At 40.3% G+C, this 20,093-nt stretch overlaps 1 protein-coding gene across 1 annotated transcript in view; it reads left to right on the forward strand.

The window, feature by feature from the left end:
• The window catches only part of LOC111238388 (pleckstrin homology domain-containing family A member 7-like), a 62,491-nt gene that overhangs the window by 33,854 nt on the left and 8,544 nt on the right, over positions 1-20,093 (forward strand). The window contains exons 5-13 of the mRNA XM_022767861.1: positions 3,838-3,949; positions 5,167-5,271; positions 6,115-6,187; positions 6,744-6,844; positions 10,961-11,139; positions 12,746-13,174; positions 13,430-13,970; positions 17,345-17,428; positions 18,913-18,966. Of these exons, the coding sequence (XP_022623582.1) occupies positions 3,838-3,949; positions 5,167-5,271; positions 6,115-6,187; positions 6,744-6,844; positions 10,961-11,139; positions 12,746-13,174; positions 13,430-13,970; positions 17,345-17,428; positions 18,913-18,966 (1,678 nt within the window). The remainder of the gene's footprint in view (positions 1-3,837; positions 3,950-5,166; positions 5,272-6,114; positions 6,188-6,743; positions 6,845-10,960; positions 11,140-12,745; positions 13,175-13,429; positions 13,971-17,344; positions 17,429-18,912; positions 18,967-20,093) is intronic.

Below are 20,093 nucleotides of genomic sequence, written 5' to 3' on the forward strand. Positions count from 1 at the left end.
CTGTGTTAACTGAACAGGTTGACAGAAGCTTTGTACTTACAGCAAACACATTACTACCAAAATCAGTAAAGAGTTCTGAACAATGGCCAAGTCAGATATGTACTAAAAGAAGACAAACTGTTGTCACCTTCCCTTCCTGTTTTTGAGTCGAATAGTCTTCAGCTCACACCAGGAAATAGAGCTACCTTTGTGATACCTGTAAAAATAATATTACATTCTTTGTAGCCTGTTTTTGAAGTCTTGATCAATAACTTAATCTGTGTTTCACCTCCCCACATGACAACCTGCCCTACTTTGTGAAGGCAACCACTCTAAAAATCTATGTACTTGGCTTTTCCAATGCAGTGGATGATATACAATGTTCAATTAGATTACATACGTGTTGCCTTTGACTTCTGGTCTTTGTGCTTAGCTAGGATACAGTAAACACACCAGAAGATTTTTATTCATTTTAAGAGCTCAGTTACTTTCTGTTAATCAGAGAAATTGTTTAAAACACCAACAAGAAATCTCCAAGCAGTTTTGACTGATAGAATTATGCTTGTAGACTGCACTACAGCTCAGTCATTAAATAAGAAATCCAGAAGTAAAGAGATGTGAAACTTGGTGGCTTGTAAGATAAAAGTAGCTCACTCAAACTCACCCTAGCTCACACAAAAAAATCATCTCCCTATTTAATGCATCTCATTTCCACCTTCATCGCTAAAATCCTGAAGACTTGAGCGTAGTGTGTAACAGCTGGGATGCAGTTTTACTATTCAATGTGTGCAGCGCAAGCGTGACCTCACTGCGACCTCACTGCGACTGCAAAGCGTTGCTTCTGTTCACTGACACTGTGATGTTATGGGCTTCGTTCTGTGCATAATGATATCTGGATAGGAAGTGGGTTACTTCCATGAATCACAGACTAACTTCCAAGTAAGGAGGAACTCAGTGTGTTCCCTGGAGACCCGAATCAGATTGAGGACAGAGCAGGAAAAAGAGCTTCAGGAGGCCCTTCCCCTTGGAGAGGTCGATCGGCCTATGCTTTGCAGTCCTGAAGGCTTTGGCTTTGTTATAGATTATCACACATGATCAATTTGTCAGATCTCTTCATGTAGACCCCCTGCCTGAAAGGATTTAAAAATGTCAAATATGCCCTCATTTCCATCATAGCAAGAGAAGCAGGAAAAGATGGAGCTTAGAGTCTTTCCACCTTCTTGCGCTATGTGATGTGAAATATTGCCCCTCTCTACCACATGCCACAACAAATCTCCTGGGGACTGTTCCACTGACAGACGTGGTAAACAGTATGAAAGCTTCACATAAAACAGCAGAGTACCCTTCATACGACAGAAACATCCTGTAAAAATGATGGCTGCAGTCCACGCTGTGAGTGCAGACACTAAGTTTTGTTCCACTGTTATCTCTCTCTCTTTACCCTTGTTGTACCAGCATTTTTGCTTTTGGTCTCTGACACACATCTTTAGTTTATCTGCTTTTTTTTTTAGCCTCGGTGTAGTGCAGCACACAAAGCAGGAAAAAATAAGAGGTTCGGTGCTGCTTTTAACCCTTTTGCACAACAATGCAGGGGGCAAGTGGCAGTGTTGTCAGAGGGACAGGTCACTCATTGTTTCCCATTGTGAGCTCACTCTTACAGTCAAGAAGAGGTTCTGGGCAGTTGCATGTCAGTTATACATGGTTGACTTGCTGCAGACAAGTTCCTTTTTTATATAGAGAATTTTTACTGGCCTTTTTAACATAGGTATGCAAACACAATTATCAGGGGAAATTAAAGTCTTTAGGCAAATTTTCCCTAACTTCTAACTTCTTAAGAGGTGACATACATGATCGATGGTGGATGCTAGATGTGATCATTAGTGCAAGTCATGTTGCTGAAGCTAATTATATAAATCCATCAGACAACACTAAGGTGCCACACGATTATTGAAAGTGAGCGTTAACATTGCTTGACTGTTGCCTGGCCTTGCGGCCCCTGGCATCACAGAAAGAGCCTCCTTCTCTGGCTTCCAGAGTTTAATGTCAAGTCAGAGATGAATGCACAGATTGCTTTAGCCACAGGCTTTGGTCTACAAGTAGTGCTTAGAAGCATCCCTGAGCACTTGTGAAATCCTGAAGTTGGGCTACAGATTCTCAAGACTGTGAAGTTCCTCTAGTGTCAGGTAGGAACAAGAAGATGGAGCTGCAGTGGACATGTCATCACTAAAACATGTTGACAGAACTGTGGAAAAATTACCTGGTTTGTCAAATCTCAATTTCAGTTGTGACACCAATGTTAGGTCTAGAGTACGGCTTAAGCAACCCAACAGCAGTCCATGGATCTGTCCTGATTTGAGTTATTGGATGGTGGTGGTAGAGCAATGAGTAGGGACACGCTAAATACCCATTTATGCTGACTTGCTTCACCCCTTCAAATGGCTTCTCAGGGAGACAAGGAAGGTGTCACCTAAAGATGGTTCCAGGTGTGTGACAGTGACATTTTAATTCAGTGGTCTGCAAAACCATCAGATTAGAGCACCTGTAGAATATGACGTAACAGGCAATCTGCAGGATTTATGGATTAAAAATCTGTTGGAACTGCATGTTATTACTTATGAGCCTAAAATAAAATTCCCAAGAAATGTCATTGGGACCTTTTTAAATCAAACTAATCCTTGCTGGCTCCAGTTTTCCCATTATCACTGATGCATCTTCTTTTGAGCCAGTAGAACAAATTGAAAGCTGCAGCAACCTGGAAAAAAAGTCCTTGAAATAATGGTAGAGAAAACTTGGTGATAAATAAACTGGAGAGAAAATAGCTTGAAGCTACCACTCTGCCTGCAGTGCTGGACAACATGGCTCCAACCTCCATTACCAACATCAGTATTATAAGTTTCAGACAAATGTTAGACAAACGTTATTCATATTCTATTCAAACTACCCCTACCACTTAAGGTGTTTATGACGTGTTTATGAAGGTTTGGAGTAGGTTACTCCCTCAGTTCATTAAGATTTAGAAATTACTGTATATAAAGAGTCACACAAATGTATAATGTTGCTGACCACCTGTAGTAATTTGTATTTTGACATATGACATAATTTCTTATTTCCTCTCTTCACCGATTGAGAAAAAACTAACATTCATGTTAGCGTGGAATGCTAACATTATTTTTGCCTAAACTGAGTGAATGGTAAATGACAGAGCAGGGAGATAAAGCACTGAATACCTTGGGACACACAGGCAAACATAAAACATTATTATTATTACAAACATATTGTCTGTACTTTAAAACTGGACAGTGGAGCTAAAGCACCACAGTAGTTCAGCATGTAACTTTCGATTATACCACTAATGATGCTGACTTTAACACCTTAAATGCTTTTAATGTGTAGCGCCAATAAGCTGTCAATAGATAATACATGTATTAGTGTATGCAGTGTGTGTGTGTGTGTGTGTGTGTGTGTGTGTGTGTGTGTGTGTGTGTGTGTGCGCGCGCGTACGTGTGTCAGATGGTGTAACATGAGGCTTCTGTTCTGTTTTTGTTTTGTTTTGTTTTGTTTTGTGCTGTTATCTGGGTGTGTATAAGCCCTGCCCCATGGTGAGTGTCAGACCCACTACAGTGTTTTGACCACAAGGCTTCCACTGTTCAACACATCAACTGCAAAGCCATTGGCTGTGACAGGTCGCATGGCGATGTCAGGAAATAGTCATATCCTTTTATATCTGAAAGCTCAGCACAGGGCTGCGTTCTGCATGTCTGTAGTTTGTCAGAGGAACTGAGAAGAAAAAACACTATCCAGTGCTTCTCATCCTGTCTGTGTTAGTGATCCTCTTCTACGCTGCCTTCTCAACTGTAGGATAGAGTCCCGTATGTCCAAGTCAGCAGCCCACCAGAGATCCCCCAGTATGGTCACAGGGTCCTCCAAGGCAGTGACCTCGGCAGCAGCAGATGCCACCTCAGGGTCAAAGGTGAGCATCAGTGTTTCTGTTCTCTGAGAGTCCAGCTGTTTTATGTCAAGTATGTTTTGCTTGTGTTAGTTTTAGTGTAGAACCTTAACTTTGAAATTCTAATTATGTTTATAGAGAAAATGAATCCTAAAATAGTATAGTATAGTAAAATGTTCAAAAAGGTTTTTTTTATATTTATTGTAATCCACCATACATTTCTGTTTAGTGTAGCAAATTGCTTTTGGAGCTCTCTTGATGACTGTTAATGGTCATGTTGATAAATTGGTTTAATCAACTCTAGGAGACATTATCTCATTGTGAGTAATGACCACAGAGAGAAATAATTCAGTAATTTTTCAAGCTTAATAAAACTCAAATACACATCCTGTGGGACTGGACAGGGGCGTATGCATCTTTCTGCCATTCTTGCTGTTGTTTCCACAGCGATCATGGAAATTTTTGGCGCAAACACGTTGTGTCACTGAATGTGGGACACGCCACAGAAGCACAGGAAAATAAAAAGACACTTCGAAATCTAAAATTTCTAATGGCACCCCTGAAAGCCGCTTAAAGACAGCTGATATTGATGTTAGAGACACTTGTTCCTCTGGGGAAAATTATCAGCAAAAATGCTTTTAATTAGTTTGTGTATTGATTTTTTTGTGTGATTTAATCATCTTACTATTTACATTTTGGTACCACTGGTGTTTTTTATTGTCTAATTAAAACAGTAACGATTGTGTCTCACTTATGTCTTTGTATAAGGAATTGCATATACATATTTGTCCCCTTAGCATTTGTCTTCTTTCAGCTTTGAGCTGGTCAACACCATGACATGACAACCCAAAGTATTTCTGTAGAAAAATACCTGAGAAAAAGTGTGATCTCATTGTCACAGAGAAGATGTAGTCTGAAATGACTGTGTCTAAAAATACAATATGCCTGATTATAAATGGATTTGCGCATCCACAGGAACAGCAGTTGGTATTTCCTCTTCTGGGAAGTAGAAGAAGGAAGTTCATGGAAAATGCCATTTTACTTAGTTTAAAGACTGTTTGTCTTTACTTTTCAATTAACTAAATTTGCAGTTGTATTGTTTGTGCTGTGGATGACAGTGGTCAGTACAATACTACTCGCTATTAATAATAACTGTATGCTGTAAGCAAAGTCAATTGAATTACAGTTCTTCAGCATAGCTACCATATAATCTCATCCTCCTTGGTTTTTCTTTTTTGCAGGGCTCCAGAGTTACGGGGAAAGTACACAGTTTTGGCAAGCGGGATCATGCTATTAAAAGAAACCTCAACATCCCAGTGGTGGTGAGAGGCTGGCTCTATAAACAGGTGAGCCAGAGTTCCTCTGGTCAATTTTGATATTTTAATGTATTGAAAATGCCAAACATTCTCCTTGTCCTGGTTCAAAATGAGAGGATCTGCTGGTTTACTCTGTTTTACATCATTTGAAATTAATATCTTGGGGTATTGGACTATTACTCAGACAAAACAAGACGTCACCCTAGGCATTTTGCCAATATTTTCTGACAAAGGAATGAATTGATCAATCATAAAAATAAATAACTGACTCAATAATAAAAATAAGCATTAGTTGCAGCCTTACAAATGTTAAAAAGAAAACACAGCCTCAAATCTGTCACATCTGAAATACCAGTCACATATTCTTAGTTTACCCTCCCTGCAGAAGGTGTGATATTTCACTGTACGACAGGTACATCTGTGTGTGGTGTGAAAGCAACCTTGTGAGCTAAAGCTAAACATGACAATTTACATCATCATTCTCTGCACTAAAGCTCTTATCAGTAATCTATCATTGTGTACAGGATACGATGTGATATGTCAGTAAAAATGAATGTTCAGAATGACCTTGCAACCATTTTAGTGAATCTAGACTTTAATGTCTTATGTGAGTGCACAATCCTAAGAAGTATTAGATATAAAAAGCACAGACCAAACCCAGAGTTGGAGACCTACAGTACTGAGTTAAATGTAGAGAAAGAAAAAAAAAAAAAAGAAATAAAATTATTGCTCCAATGATATGCATAAAGCCCCGACCCCACCCGTTCCTCTATTCCCAAACTACACTTTTTAATTAAAATGTGAATTACATTGTGTTACTGCAAGGTGGATTTCTAAATACACTGTGTGTTGTGTTTCCCCCTTTACCTCCAGGACAGCTCTGGAATGCGACTGTGGAAACGGAAGTGGTTTGTTTTGTCGGACTACTGCTTGTTTTACTACAAAGGTGAGTCTGTGAAAAGTGCACTTGGCCAGGGTTTAAGAGACAAAATTTACAATGGATTTGGTTGTAAAATTAGAAACACAAACCTTTAGTGATCTCCTCTGCAGGAAGATACATTTCTTGATAAATAACAGCCTGTAATTAGACGTGTGACATCTACTGCTGTTTCTTACTCTCCCTGGTTTTCTATTCCTCTCACTTCTCCTTCCTCATTAACTTGAGTGTTTTATTATGGGATATAATCTCTGCTTGCGTTGCTATAGCATCTACCTCCTCTCCTCCATTAATCATACTGAATAATAGATAAACCACATGCCACCTCGTGCCACATGCTGCCACATGGCCCCTTCCAGACAAGAGTCACCCATGAATTACGCCTCACTGATCTCCCTGCTGTTCATAAATCTGCAGTCACTTGTAAACATCATAAAAAAATCTTGGCAGAATTAGAGATTGTTGTTTTGGGCGCCCGTAACAATATTCTATGTATGTGTGTGTGTGTGTGTGTGTGTGTGTGTGTGTGTGTGTGTGTGTGTGTGTGTGTGTCCTTGCTTCACAGACAGCCGAGAGGAGACAGTGCTCGGTAGCATCCCTCTCCCCAGTTATGTCATCGCACCAGTTGAGCCTGATGACCACATAAACCGCAAATACGCTTTCAAGGTAACACTAAAGTGGCACTGAATCACATTTATGAAAGACACAATCATGTCCATGTGTAGCGAGCAAATCTTGTTCACTATTTACAGTGTTTCTAGGAATGTTCATTGCTACATCACTGTTGGATAGCAATCCTCACATACTGCCCCCTCCCCAAATGTGGTCTCTGTAATGCAGGAAGGCTGGTTGGGTACTCGTGTACTTGAGTACTAAAGAAAATGTGTCTGTAGCATCAAAAACTGTCAAGAGTCTTCTTCACTTATTGTTTTATCAAATATTTCAAAAAGAAAAAAAACCCCAACAAATTCTTCAAGCAAGTTAGGGAAAAAGTATTGCTTTGTCATCTGTACTGAAACAGGTACCGTTTTACACTCTCACTTACAATTTCAACCTATATTCACATTTTTGTGCAAGAGAGATTTTGCATTCAACTCAGGTATTAAATTCTATGAAGATTTCTTCCTGAAGCAGAGTTTTGCAGATTCTGGAGGAAATTTTGACCCTCTGGTCCCTGACCTTTATTAAAGCAAACCCAACAGTGCGTGTGACAGTGGATGGCTACAGTACAACCCTTTATGTATTCTAGTCACACTTCTAAAAGACACGATCTGCTCATATTAGCATATGTATTTCAAGTAAGGTAGACTTATGCATGGTCTGACTTTATTCAACTATTGTGAGCAGGGGCAGAAACAAATGTTTCACTGTGTTTCAGTTCCTCAGCCACTGTGCTGGAGAGGCTGCAGCAGTGCAGTCTGTAATATGGTGTGCACAGTGCAACAACTTTGTTCTTTCACAGAAATTTGAACACACATAACTTCTTTATTATATCACAACAGCCAGACAGTATGTGGTAATAGTGTCATTTTTACTTGAAAGTGTGCAGTAGAACTTCTCCTTGCATGCGCCAAAGTCTTTTTTTTTTTCTTCTTTTCCTTCTGTGAATTCTGCCAGAGGACAGCAAAGGGATTTATGTCTTTTTCTTAGAGCAAGAGGGTTAACAATATCCAGCTCCTCCTTTGTGAAAACACAGAGCTTGTTGCAAATAACAATAGTGCCTGAATGTTTGATGCATCACTGCAGCTTCAGGGCATTCTGTTGCAATCCTTACAGCTCCTTTGTACTTGGGCTTTTTGTTCTTGGATTCTGTTTGTATGGATGTGAATATGAATGTGTGTGCTTGTGTGGTATGTATCGCCTGTGCTTTAAAGATCATATTACATACAATGGAATTTGTATGATAATAGTTCTGCGGGGAATATTAATTATACATTCAGCCTATTCACCGTCTCCTCCCACTGCCTGCCAGGGAGTATATGTAAGGTTAGGTGAAATGAGCCTGGGCTCTGCTGTACCACCCGGTATTTAAGAGATCCTTATTCCTTCCCTCCCTCTCCCTGAGCCATCATGCATTAAACAGCAGGAGATTTCATTACATGCATCCGAGGTGCTTTGGAAATTTTCAGTTACTGCTAAGTAAGCATGACAACTGCTCAGTAGATGTCTGCTGTTGTTCAACAATGGGATGTTCCAGACTATTAGAGCCACTGACATGTACAGTGAATTTCAGACTACAGCTTGTGTTGGCCCGAAGTAATGAGTTGAAATAATTGACTACAGATAGTGAAAACCAAATTCAGAAGCATCAGTTGAGTAGAGAAGATATTAGATGCCACATTAGGTTGTATAAGTCAGTACAGTTCCTCTCTGAAATATTTACACTTATTATTAAGCTTTGTATTTTAATTTTTTTACCTTCCTTTAAGCATTGCAGGCTGTACTGTGATGCAAAAATGATGTGCCCGATTTTAAAGTGTCAAAACACTTACTGTGTGATGCAGCTGTACTGTATGATGTTACTCACACTCGCTTCTGTGACGTCTCCCAAAGGACCACAGGCAGAGACATTTCTGTTCTTTCTTATTGAGTCAGCACTGATCTGCTGTAACTTCCTGTTGTTTTCTGTTCTCTTACTTTTGCTCATCTCACTGTGTTTCTCTCATTCCCTGTTGGTCAATTGCCTCCCATTGTGACCTGGTGTGTGTGCGCGGGCGGAGTGAGTACTGTTCTCTGCGGGCGGCCATCCTGAATCACAGACTTCCTGTCTTGCATGAATAGGTATTTGATTTCACTTTAGCCTCATCAGTGGACCGCCATTCTCAGCTCATTTTGTTTCATATCATGCTACTAGCTGCTGAATGCGCATTACTATAAATGTGCATCAAAGCCCTATCATGTACAGACATGACTACAGCAACACTCATCCATGGACAATGCCAGAGTGTGTGGGAGTGCCGTTAGTTTTAGTAAACAATTTGGATGTGAATGTTTAAAAAAAAAAAGGACAAAGCTTCTGTTACTGACACTCACCTCTTCTACATATATAGTAAATACACTGTGAGTGCGTATTAAGACAGTAACACTTTTGTTACTTGTTACTGCTGTTTTGCACTGTACTCCAGCAAATTGGATTTTCAATGAAAAACATAAAATTGTTCTCATTCAGAGCAGAAATGATAATACTCTTACTCATAGTTGCCAAAAGAAAACAGTCTCTCCCTGCACTGTTCACCCAGTGTGGATATAAACGTTGCCAAATCAAAGGTGGGCGTCTGCACTTTAACCTCAAAGTCATCATTTCAGTTCAAATCCAATGTGCTGGACCACAGAGCAAGAAAAAGAAAACGTGAAATATCCAGATGTTTAGTACGTTAGCCAAATGCTGATTTTATGAATGTGGTCAACTGGGAGAGCATGACAATCATATTGCCAGTTGATCTTTCTCATACACACACATCCTCAGTGGCTCTGGTATTTGTCTTGTCGAGCTGTGTATCACTTATCACCTTGTTATCATCATGGGAGAGGTGGGACAACAGCGTCGCAGCCATTATTTTCATATTTTCATTGCATTTCTTTGGATGTTTGCTAACATCAGCAATTTGCCCCCTGCTGCTGTACATATATTAATTTGTATATTGTTTTGCAACTGAAGATATAATATAAACCGTTAGCTTGTTTCTCCGCATTTGTTTTGAAGCAGGTTCTTTTTTAAATTGACTTCACAGTGTTTGGCTTAGAACTTGTCTAAAAGTTGAAGAATTTTCAGTAGAATGACTGTATTCACTTTATACTCAAAATAGATAAATCATGGTGGTTAATAGGATGGTATTTTGAGCTAGTGAAGTGCTCACAGCGACTGCAACATGCTGTGACAGTTTATGAACATAAACAAAAGAGGAGAGCAGGATTATATCTTTGTAATCACTGAGAGAACCTTTTTCTGTTATTGTGGATAGGTTTTTTTGTTTTTTTTTTTTTTTTTGCAGATTTTTCTTGTACTGAATTCAGTGAAGATCACACTGTTTCCATGGTATACACTATATAATGCAGTTGGTCCTTTTTAGTGGGTGTCAGCAGTTATTCGTGAATTTTGTTATGGTGAAGTTACAACAATTAATGTGAAATAACTAGCATTTTACATAAATATGTTGATGCTTGCACTTTTTTTTTACTATATATTGGGTAGATCAGTGCGACATATTTAGCAGATGACTGTGGTATAGCTGGTTGTCTGCATCGGAAGTGGATGGGGTTCGGTGAAGTTTGGAGGATTTGGTGGCCACACTGTACAATCAAGCTGTTAAGACAGATTTACACCGTCACATAGAAATGACAAGCAAGATAATATTTATAATGTATAATGCGTGTGTGTGTGTGTGTGTGTGTGTGTGTGTATCCTGACTAAAGTGGTGACAGGTAATTGACTTTCCTTTGCTGCTGTATGGCTATTTCCCTAGTCGCTGTCTAATTTCTGTGTGCTAAAGAGGCTGTACAGAGCTTTTTTTGAAACAAATATAACCTGGGTAATGCTTTTTTCCTTGCCGGAAACAACACAATGTTCACATTGTTTCTACTTCAGCGCTTTGCTCCCTCCCTACTCTTTTTTTTTTCAGTAAAATGTTGCTGTGAACTGACTGAGCTGACAACTGTCAGTCTCAGTACACAAGGCAGCAAAGGTTTTCACTCATCAGCCTCACTGGCAGGTTTTTCTTAGGTATAGAAGTTCTCATATCTATCCTCTGTCTCTCTCCCTCTCGCTCTCCCTCTCTCTGATAGGCGAGCCACACAGGAATGCGCTCCTACATTTACAATAAGAACTCTGTGATTGGCTCACAGGCAGAACACTGCGGGATGCGGACATATTTCTTCAGTGCGGACACACAGGAGGACATGAATGGCTGGATCCGGGCCATGAACCAGGCTGCGCTAATGCAGCAGAGTCACACTATAAAGAGGTTGGTCTTGCTCTACCGAGTAGGATTCTCTTCCCTCATTGGTTGGGCATCCACTAGTATCAACATCTTTCCTTCCATAAAGCACAGCAGTCTCTGTCAGCTGGATATGTCTTGAGATGATATTATGAAGGGAACCTGGGCATCATAGTATTCAACCAAATAGTTATTTTTAATCATTGTGTGTTATTTCGTCTACAGTGTTAGACTGCAGTGTTGAACTGACCACTGCTTTAATGCTGCTTTCATAACTATAATTTGCTCCTTTTTCCTGCCTTCAAGGGCTTTGTTTTAACAGCAGTCTTCCACAGCAGGTGCAGCTCTGTCCGTCTGTTCTAGGGCACAAAGATGTCTGCAGTGTGTGTGTGTGTGTGTGTGTGTGTGTGTGTGTGTGTGTGTGTGTGTGTGTGTGTGTGTGTGTGTGTGTACTGCATCTGGGTCTGGTATAAATGAGGCTCATTGCAACCATTGCCAGCTGAGCACAAGCCTCACATACGAGATGTTCTAATGCAGATTGTCTTTCTACAGCAGTAATCACAATGTAGAGCTGTCCGCAGAATGTTTTGGAAAATATTCACAATCAGTGGCAGAAATAGTCTGCAACACAGTCTGATACTCCGTGACAATAGTATCTTTGGTAAATGTATTACAAACTGCATCTAGGCGTGTTGGATTAGCTGGATGCATCGCTTATCCGGTGGTCGGAACGGTTCAAATGTCTGTGCAATAATGCCACTTAGAGGCCAACGTAAGTAATTACTCCTGAAATGTTTATTTTGAAAAGCACTCATTGTCCTACATGAAAATCCTAGTTTGGTCCCTTGAAATGAAACATTAATTATATGAAATGCTTTGCACTAATGAAGGTATAATAAATAATTACACTAAACTCACTTATTCAATCATCCAAAGCACGCCTTTTATTACTGCTCCTATCTTCATATTCTACCTCCACCTCCTACCTCAGGAGTTACTTTCCAAAGAAATAAGCAACTTTTAAGTGTATTCAGTTTGTAAAATTAAAAGTAAAATGTTTGAGTATCATACTACCCAAAGCTATTTAATGAAGACAAAACAACTGTCAGTTCTCCCTGAGGATTCTCTCTTTATGGATTCTCCAGCAAAACCTCTAAAAAGTGCAGATGTAAACTTACTGAATAACTCCCTATGGTCTCTGATCTTTCCTGAGTGAAACTCAGTAATGAATCTGACCGTATGTAAAAGTGTCTCTGCAAATGAATTGGGAAATTACCTTCAGGATCATGTAAGGATAATTTTTGTGGCCACTGTGCTTTTTCTATCCACCTCTTAATGCTTTAAACAAGGGATTCATTGTTTCAAGAATAGAGCTGCTATTCACCATAATATACAATGAACAGGAAAAATGAGATAATGAATAAACAAGTGTATGAATGTAGCCATTTATAACAGTTATAAGGTGAATTACTGTTCTACTTCGGGACATACTCTGTCACTTGGGATATGCTGTATGTAGAAATGTTTTTCAATTAAATAAACTTGATAAATATAGTAAAGAACACACCTACAGTTCAAACAGAATATAATGATCGGTGTTAATATTAAATCATCCCCTCTCACTTTTTTACAGAGAGGTGGAGAAGGCGGAGAAGGCTGCACAGCAAGCAGTTCCACAGACCAACCATGTCCACATCAACCAGAACTCATCTCAGTCAGAAAGCCTTCATAGGACAGACAGAGAGGAACCTCACGATAACGGTATCAGACTGGCTCATGGAGATGAGGTGAGGTATGGATTAGAGGTCCAAGGGAGGCCCAGCCAGTCAGCCACAGAGGAAAGAGCAGAGAGACTCTCTCCAAACTCTGTCAATGGTGCCGCCCACAAGAACGAACAGCAAACTGTAATCCAAGTGACTCTGCCGCCGGAACAAAATGGAAATCTTGTCTATCAGAGGGGCTTTGTTTCGCAGGCAGGCACTGAGAAACATGTGCAGAGGAAGAATACACTGGCTCAGGTGGAGCAGTGGGTCAAAGTTCAAAAAGGGGATCCAATCAAGAGGTCAGTTTGACGTCACACAGTCAGTTTGAATCGACCAACATTTCTCTCTAACAGCAGCATGAACAATGATGAAAATAAAAACTTTGGGTAAATGCTTCCCTCTAGTGGCTATTATGAGTACATGTATATTTCAGTGGTTCAGTGTCTTATTTAGTTTCATTTTATTTTATGTAGAGAAAGAATTCTAATTGGGAACAGATAATATCCAAATCTTTATATAAAAGTAAAATTCTTCCATGTGTTTCTCTGTCTCAGTGCTCCCTCTGCTGAGTACAACCTCCCCCGGCGGACTCCTCCCTTAAAGCCCAAAGCCAGCACAGTGGATGCCACCTATCAGTCGTTGCCAAAGTCTCCACGTCTCCCGCCTGACAGCAACTCTCCTCCAGCAACATGCAACCTGCCCAGTGACTACAAGTATGCTCATGACCGGCTCAGCCACTTCCGCATGTCCACCGATGAGCGAATGGCCACCAAGGAGGGAATGGTGTGGCAGCTGTATGAGTGGCAGCAGCGGCAGCAGTTCCGTCACGGCAGCCCCACCGCTCCTGTCTACTCTGGGCCTAACTTCACAGACTCTTCATCTTTACGAGTTACGGTGGAGATGCCACGCTCCATCTCTGTCCCCCCATCTCCGTGTGAAGTCCCACCGTCTGTCCCCTCCTCATTCAAACCCCTGTCCCCTCGCAGGCCACACACTCCTTCAGACAGACGCACAGTCAGGCCCCTGGATGAAGTGTTAACCGGGGACAGCACAAGATCCAGCTCACCAAGCCATATCTGTGCCCATCTTTCACAGGTAGGGCAGCTACTGAGGGTAGAGAGGCATCTCTGACTTGCTTCTCAGGGTTGCTTCTCATAAATCTTCTCCAGACAATTTAGACAACAGTTTACTTAAACATTGTATTATAAAATATAAAACAACATTTCCTTTTTTCCCCAATCAAACTTTGAGATAGAAAGTATTAAATGTAGTTCTAAATACTTTTCAAAGTACTCAAATATTGTGGAATATAGCATCTTAAGTGTTGCATTCATAGAATAATATTAACGAATAATTTTATATCAGTGCCTTTGATATTTCATTTCAACTTCAGATGTTAATGACATTCTAATCATTATGTACTACAGCCAAGATTAGCAAACATACAGCCTGGTCTAGGAATAAGTTATTCATGTAGAGCAAAAAGTCAGTATTACTCATTATAAAACTAAAAAATGAAAATATTGGTGTAGTGGTGCACTTGATCTGAAGTTATTTTTAAGAAGACGATAAAGGCTGATGCTGGTCTTATTTTATATTTTTATCAGTATTCACAAATACCATGAAAACGACAAAACCACAAAGAAATTTTTCCTTCTAACAAGTATTGTCCATGTAGCCACATGCTGATTATAGCTTATGCCTCTGCACTATGCTTACCTTACCCTGATGCTAAAGGGTTTGAATGGCTGGTGTCATGGTAACCCTAGGGCTGAAACAATTACACCATTAATCAATTAGTCAATCAACAGATTTTTTTCAAGAAAAAATTCTGTTTCTTCTTGGTTTTATAGCTGTGTAAATGAAAAATCTTTGCGTTTTGGACTGTTGGTTGGACAAAACAAGCAACGTGAATATGCCCCATTTGGCTCTGGGAAATTGTGATGGCGTTTTTTAATCAATATCTGACTTTCTATAGGCAAAAAGATTCATTGATTAGTCAAGAAAATATTTGGTAGATTAATTAATAATGAAAATAATCATTAGTTGCCACCTTAGTTAACATATTTCTGTAGCGTGTCTTGGATTCAAACAGGAAGTGATTCACAAGGGGCAGCAGTAGGTGTGTTCCCAGTGAGGTATCACGCTGCTATTACACTCATAGAAAGACTTGTTGTGTTGAATGACCTCATAGGTTCCAGTTAAGTTATGGTTAGGTGTACTTTATTGTCCAGTGGAGGAAACTTGCATTGGGCTCCAAGCCACTGCATCACATAACACAACAACGTCACAATGCACGTGTGTGCAACTATATCAATAATCAAACATATAAACATATACAAAACGTGCCTAAGATCAGTGATTACAGTAATAAATCCAGGTATGATAATAAATAGTGATAGTGGACAATAGTTCTTCTAATTAAAACAGATATAAACAAAAGAATAAAAACCCAGATATAACAGGTATTGTAACCCTATTTGTTATCATGAATAAGTTCTTGTACCTGTTCAATCTACAATTTGGCATCCTGAACTGTCGGCCTGAGGGCAGTATCTCAAATTCTGGGTTCAGGATGTGTGTTGGCTCATTCTGAATTTTCTGAGCCTCCCTGAGCACAGATTTCTTGTATAAGGACTGAAGAAAATGATGTTCCTTTTTTCCCTATGATCTTCATGGCCGTCTGGACGAGACGTGGGAGCTTGGACTTTCACTGTTCTGCCAGGTTACCATACCAGACTTGTATGCCATATCGAATCACAAGCTGTAGAATTGTTTGATAAAAGGGAAACAAAAGTTTGCTGTTTAATCGGTAGAATCGGAGCCTTCTCAAGAAGTACATCCTCTGTTGTTTGCAAAGGACACATAAATTATTTTAATGAAGTCCCACCCTCATATTCCCATAATTCGGCACAGGATAGACGTGTATAGATAATGTTTAGATGGATAGATGAAAGTCCCACCCTTCATTTATGTACTCATACTCAGTCATTGGTGCTTCAGCACTGTAATACTGGCACACAGTAAATGTCAGTAGTTTGTCATTGGCTTGGGATTTAAGTAAAACTTGTTGATTCACATGTAGTGAGCCCACTGACAAAGATCTCATTCTCACAGTAGCTTTGGGTAGTGGGTGTGAGGTATCTACTGACATTTGATGATTTGAAGGATGTCGTGAGCTCACAAGGACACCATGGGAAGACTAGTAATGAGGAGCATGAGAAGCCTCTGACTTCTCAGCGCACACACTTTGATGCTCATGTGAATCATTTGCAGATTCACACAGTCCACACCCAGGCCTATTCCACAGGTGGTGTGAGCATGTGTGAGTAAAAGCCCGCTACTCTGCTGTTCCCCAAACCACTGCAGCGCTCAGACAGCACCACCGCCGCCACTGGAGACGCAGCGAGGGGACGTCCTGTCATCCACACCCTGTGCTGTCTCCCCACCACACCCTCCACATGTGAAAAGATCTCCCTCCAAACCATCACCACATTTGCCAGCACGCACAAGCCTCATAAACCAGCCCGTTAGCCTTACACAAGTAAACAAAGTGTCGCAGATGCTGTTTCCTCCATCATTCACCCATCAGTGGCAGGACACTAATTATAACCATAAAACAGAGCGATGCACAATTATGGAAAACCCTTTTGAAGAACATACATTTTTTAACAAAGGGAGCCACAGTGACTATGCAAGATGATCCAAGGAAGTGATGTTTATGGGAACTAAATTTAGTCGGCAATGAACTTAGTTTTGGTGCACCCAGCATCTTTGAGGCTGATGGTGCTCTCTGGCTGGAGTGTGCTTGAGAAATAGCAATCTGTATACCTCTGTGGAATATCATTAAAAAGTATGTTTTATTAGCAGCTAATCCAATTTGCCCAGGGCTCCTCAGCACCCTATAAACATCTCTACTGTATCTCAACCATCAGCCGCGGTCTCTTTCTTCTGATCTCGCATTTAAATAAAAAACCTATTATACAGCAAAAAAAATAGTGGCATGGGAATCTCAAAGGGAATGGCTTACAGTGCTTCTCTTGCTGGTAGCAAACAAATGTTATTTTAAGAAAGCAGGTTTAGTATAATTTATGTGTAGTTAATTAAATCTCTTGTTGTTTGTGTCCTTTTAAGGTTCTGTAGTGGGCCTGGTTTTCACTAATTCTGTGTGTTAAGCAAAAACGTCAAATTTTCCAAGCCCTGTAGCCTCTAAAACTCAGGGCACACCTTGTTTCGAATAAGATTAGGAGTGATGAAAGGGAGAAAAGGATAGATGAAAAAATAAATCTGCTGTGTAGTCAAATTTGTTTGCAGACTTGGAGGCAATGGTTTAACTTTGATTCAGTGTGATGGAGTGGTCTATCTCTCACTTTAACACTCTGTTGAAGATTACTTAGTGAATTAGACATTCTGTTTGATTTGACTCTATAAGATCTGTAATAACAAGTTGATGAATTGTTTGTCCACAGACATCCCAAATGGAGAGACGGTCGATGCCAGCCATGGGCTACATCACACATACTGTCAGTGCACCTAGCTTACATGGCAAAACGGTATGATCCTCTTTATTACATGCACTACATGACTTGGTTTCATTATTAAAGACATGTATTAACATAGTTTTCCAGTAGTCAAGGACAGCCAATCCAGGTATGAACAGGTATAACTATAAGGCTCATCATGGTGACAGTATCCAGATGTAGAATCTAGAGCTGACTGCACTATAAAGCTTGTTTGATTTTTATACCATTTGTTCTAGTGTTATCAGTTCTGATAACCCTTGTCTTCAGACCGTCACTTATAGCACAATAGATCATATCTCCACAGAGCAGCTCTAGCTTTGTGTTATTAGGACGTTAATAGAAGCAGAAGTGTACTGGCCTCTCTGCCACTTGGCTCTCTCAGCTACTTTAACTCAGCCACTGTACTACCCAGATGGTTCTCAAATACTTTCTCTCATCCTTCTGCACTTTCATTGGCCTGCGGCCCCTAAAACCTGGGCTTGGCTACAGCCAGAGGAGCTGACTCTGCTCCTCATTCAGCTTCGGAGGCACCAGGCCAAGATGGCTGGTGTGCATAGCCCCAGCTATGCGTTCGCTCACCTGCAGCACCACCAGCACAACGGCCTTCTAGGCTCCGGCATGCAGGTCAGGGGCCCTCGCACCTCCCTAACCTCTTCTACAGCACACTGCAACCCCTGCCAGTGTATTGTGGTCCCCATCACCCCAGCCAATCCCATACATTACTTCCCTGTCATTCATTCAAGACTGCAATCTGTTGCTAATGCTTGGTTGTCTTTTTAATTCAACCATTTTGGCATGGGCTGTATTGCACTTCAGATTGTCTAGACTGCCTTGTATCGATACATTAGTGTCTTTATAGTAAGTGTTCCTCATCCACCTTGTTCAAAACTTGAAAAAGCTATCAGAGGCTTGTTTTATTCTGTTTGTAATAAGTAATATGCCATATTTGAAGCATGTTGCTTGTCGACTGTACCTGCATTTTAAACTTCCACATTTGTATCTACATCTCTGTGTGCTCTGATAAATCTTTTGCATATGGCGTTATCACTCTGAAGCAGCCACCAGGCCACAGTTTCCCTTGTGAGCCTGGTCACAAACAGTGCATTGCTGTAAAACTAGCAGACCACAGTAAAGCTGCAACGGTGCTCAGAAATGACAACCCCACCCAGCTAACATCCAACCATTCTCTGGCCATTCTCTGTGCTTATGACGGAGTGTGAAATCTCGGTTTGACCACACGTCATGCACAAGACCTGCGTTGCTCAGTTGTGTATGAGGTCAAACATGAGACATTAAACCAGTTCAAAAATTTCATGATTACTTAATTACAGTTTGGCTTCACTCGCTGTAGATAAAAATACAGAGGTAGAAGTAAACTGTAATTGAGATCACGTTAATTAAAGTCCTGTTAGCAAAGCCTGAACAGCAAATAAAGGCCTTAGGAGTCATCTGGTCACCCATTATCGTTTGCAGCTACATTTCAAATGATTTATCTCTCCACTGCTCATTTAAAGGCTGATGATACTTACATACAACTGAAGAAGGACCTGGAGTATCTAGATCTGAAGGTGGGCCCCAACAAAGTAAATGCCACTTCATCCTTTTCATCCTCTACTTCATCTCCCTTCTCTGGACTGCAATCCTGTTTTCCTGCTGCTACCTCCAACATCTGCCTCCCTGCTCCCCCTTTTCTTGTCTTTCCTCTGTTCTGTGCTGTGCTTTCTACTGTCTCCTTATAATGGGATTAACATGTCTTTTAACTGTCTTCTTATCATGTAAATTATACATTTGATGATAAAAAGCCATTTCCATATTAATAAAATCCAAAATCCAACAAATAGTCCAATGTGACGTAAATTGCCGGTCTGGCTTCTCACCTGAGTAAAAGTTGTAATGTTCAGTTTGTCACAATGTTTTCTTTTGGATGATACTTTCAGATGCAGTGTGGTAATGCAGTAATGTCACCCCCACACAAGTTGATGTCAAGCTCGTCTTAATGGGAATTGAAGTTTTAACAAGAACATGGCTGAATTTCTGAAACGTTTGAGTCATGTGAACTCCAATTCCTATGTCAGTGTTACAAATAATATAAATTCAAAGGCCTAATGCTGCTGTATTTAATCATTCTGTCACATTTAGCTAGCTGTTGACATATATTCCATTCACACCTGTGCAAAGCATTTGATCCAAATTGATTTGTATGTTTAACACCACAATGCATTTATTAGAAATCCGGGTTGTGTTTTGGAATGGAGGGAGGTCGTCTAGCGATGCACAGTACGTCCTGTAACACCTCTCCATTTCCTTTTTCAAAACAGATCCAAAGTATTGACCCGATGATCGTTTCAGTTCACAATGTGTTTGAAAACTCCACTCCAAGTTTTGGGTACTGTTGGAATGTAAGGATGGTGTGCATACAAAATGAAACAGATCATTCCACTGCTTCTCAAATGGAATGTGATGCATCCCTGGAAATTATGCAGGATTTTGCACATGAATCCCTTGATCTGATAATTCACTGTGTGATACTCCAACACTGCCATGAGATTTGAGATGATGGAAAAGGAAGTTGTAATGGCAAAGGGATTCCTTGCATGCTCTTAAGCATTTCTGAATGTGCTGTTGAATGTCTCTTTGATATCGTCACTTTGCTTTTGTTTTGCTTGTGAGAGCATAAAAGATGACCCAATGGTGC

The sequence above is a fragment of the Seriola dumerili genome, unplaced genomic scaffold (assembly GCF_002260705.1).
Source record: "Seriola dumerili isolate Sdu_G_001 unplaced genomic scaffold, Sdu_1.0 BDQW01001299.1, whole genome shotgun sequence".
In the NCBI taxonomy this organism is placed as follows: Eukaryota; Metazoa; Chordata; class Actinopteri; order Carangiformes; family Carangidae; genus Seriola; species Seriola dumerili.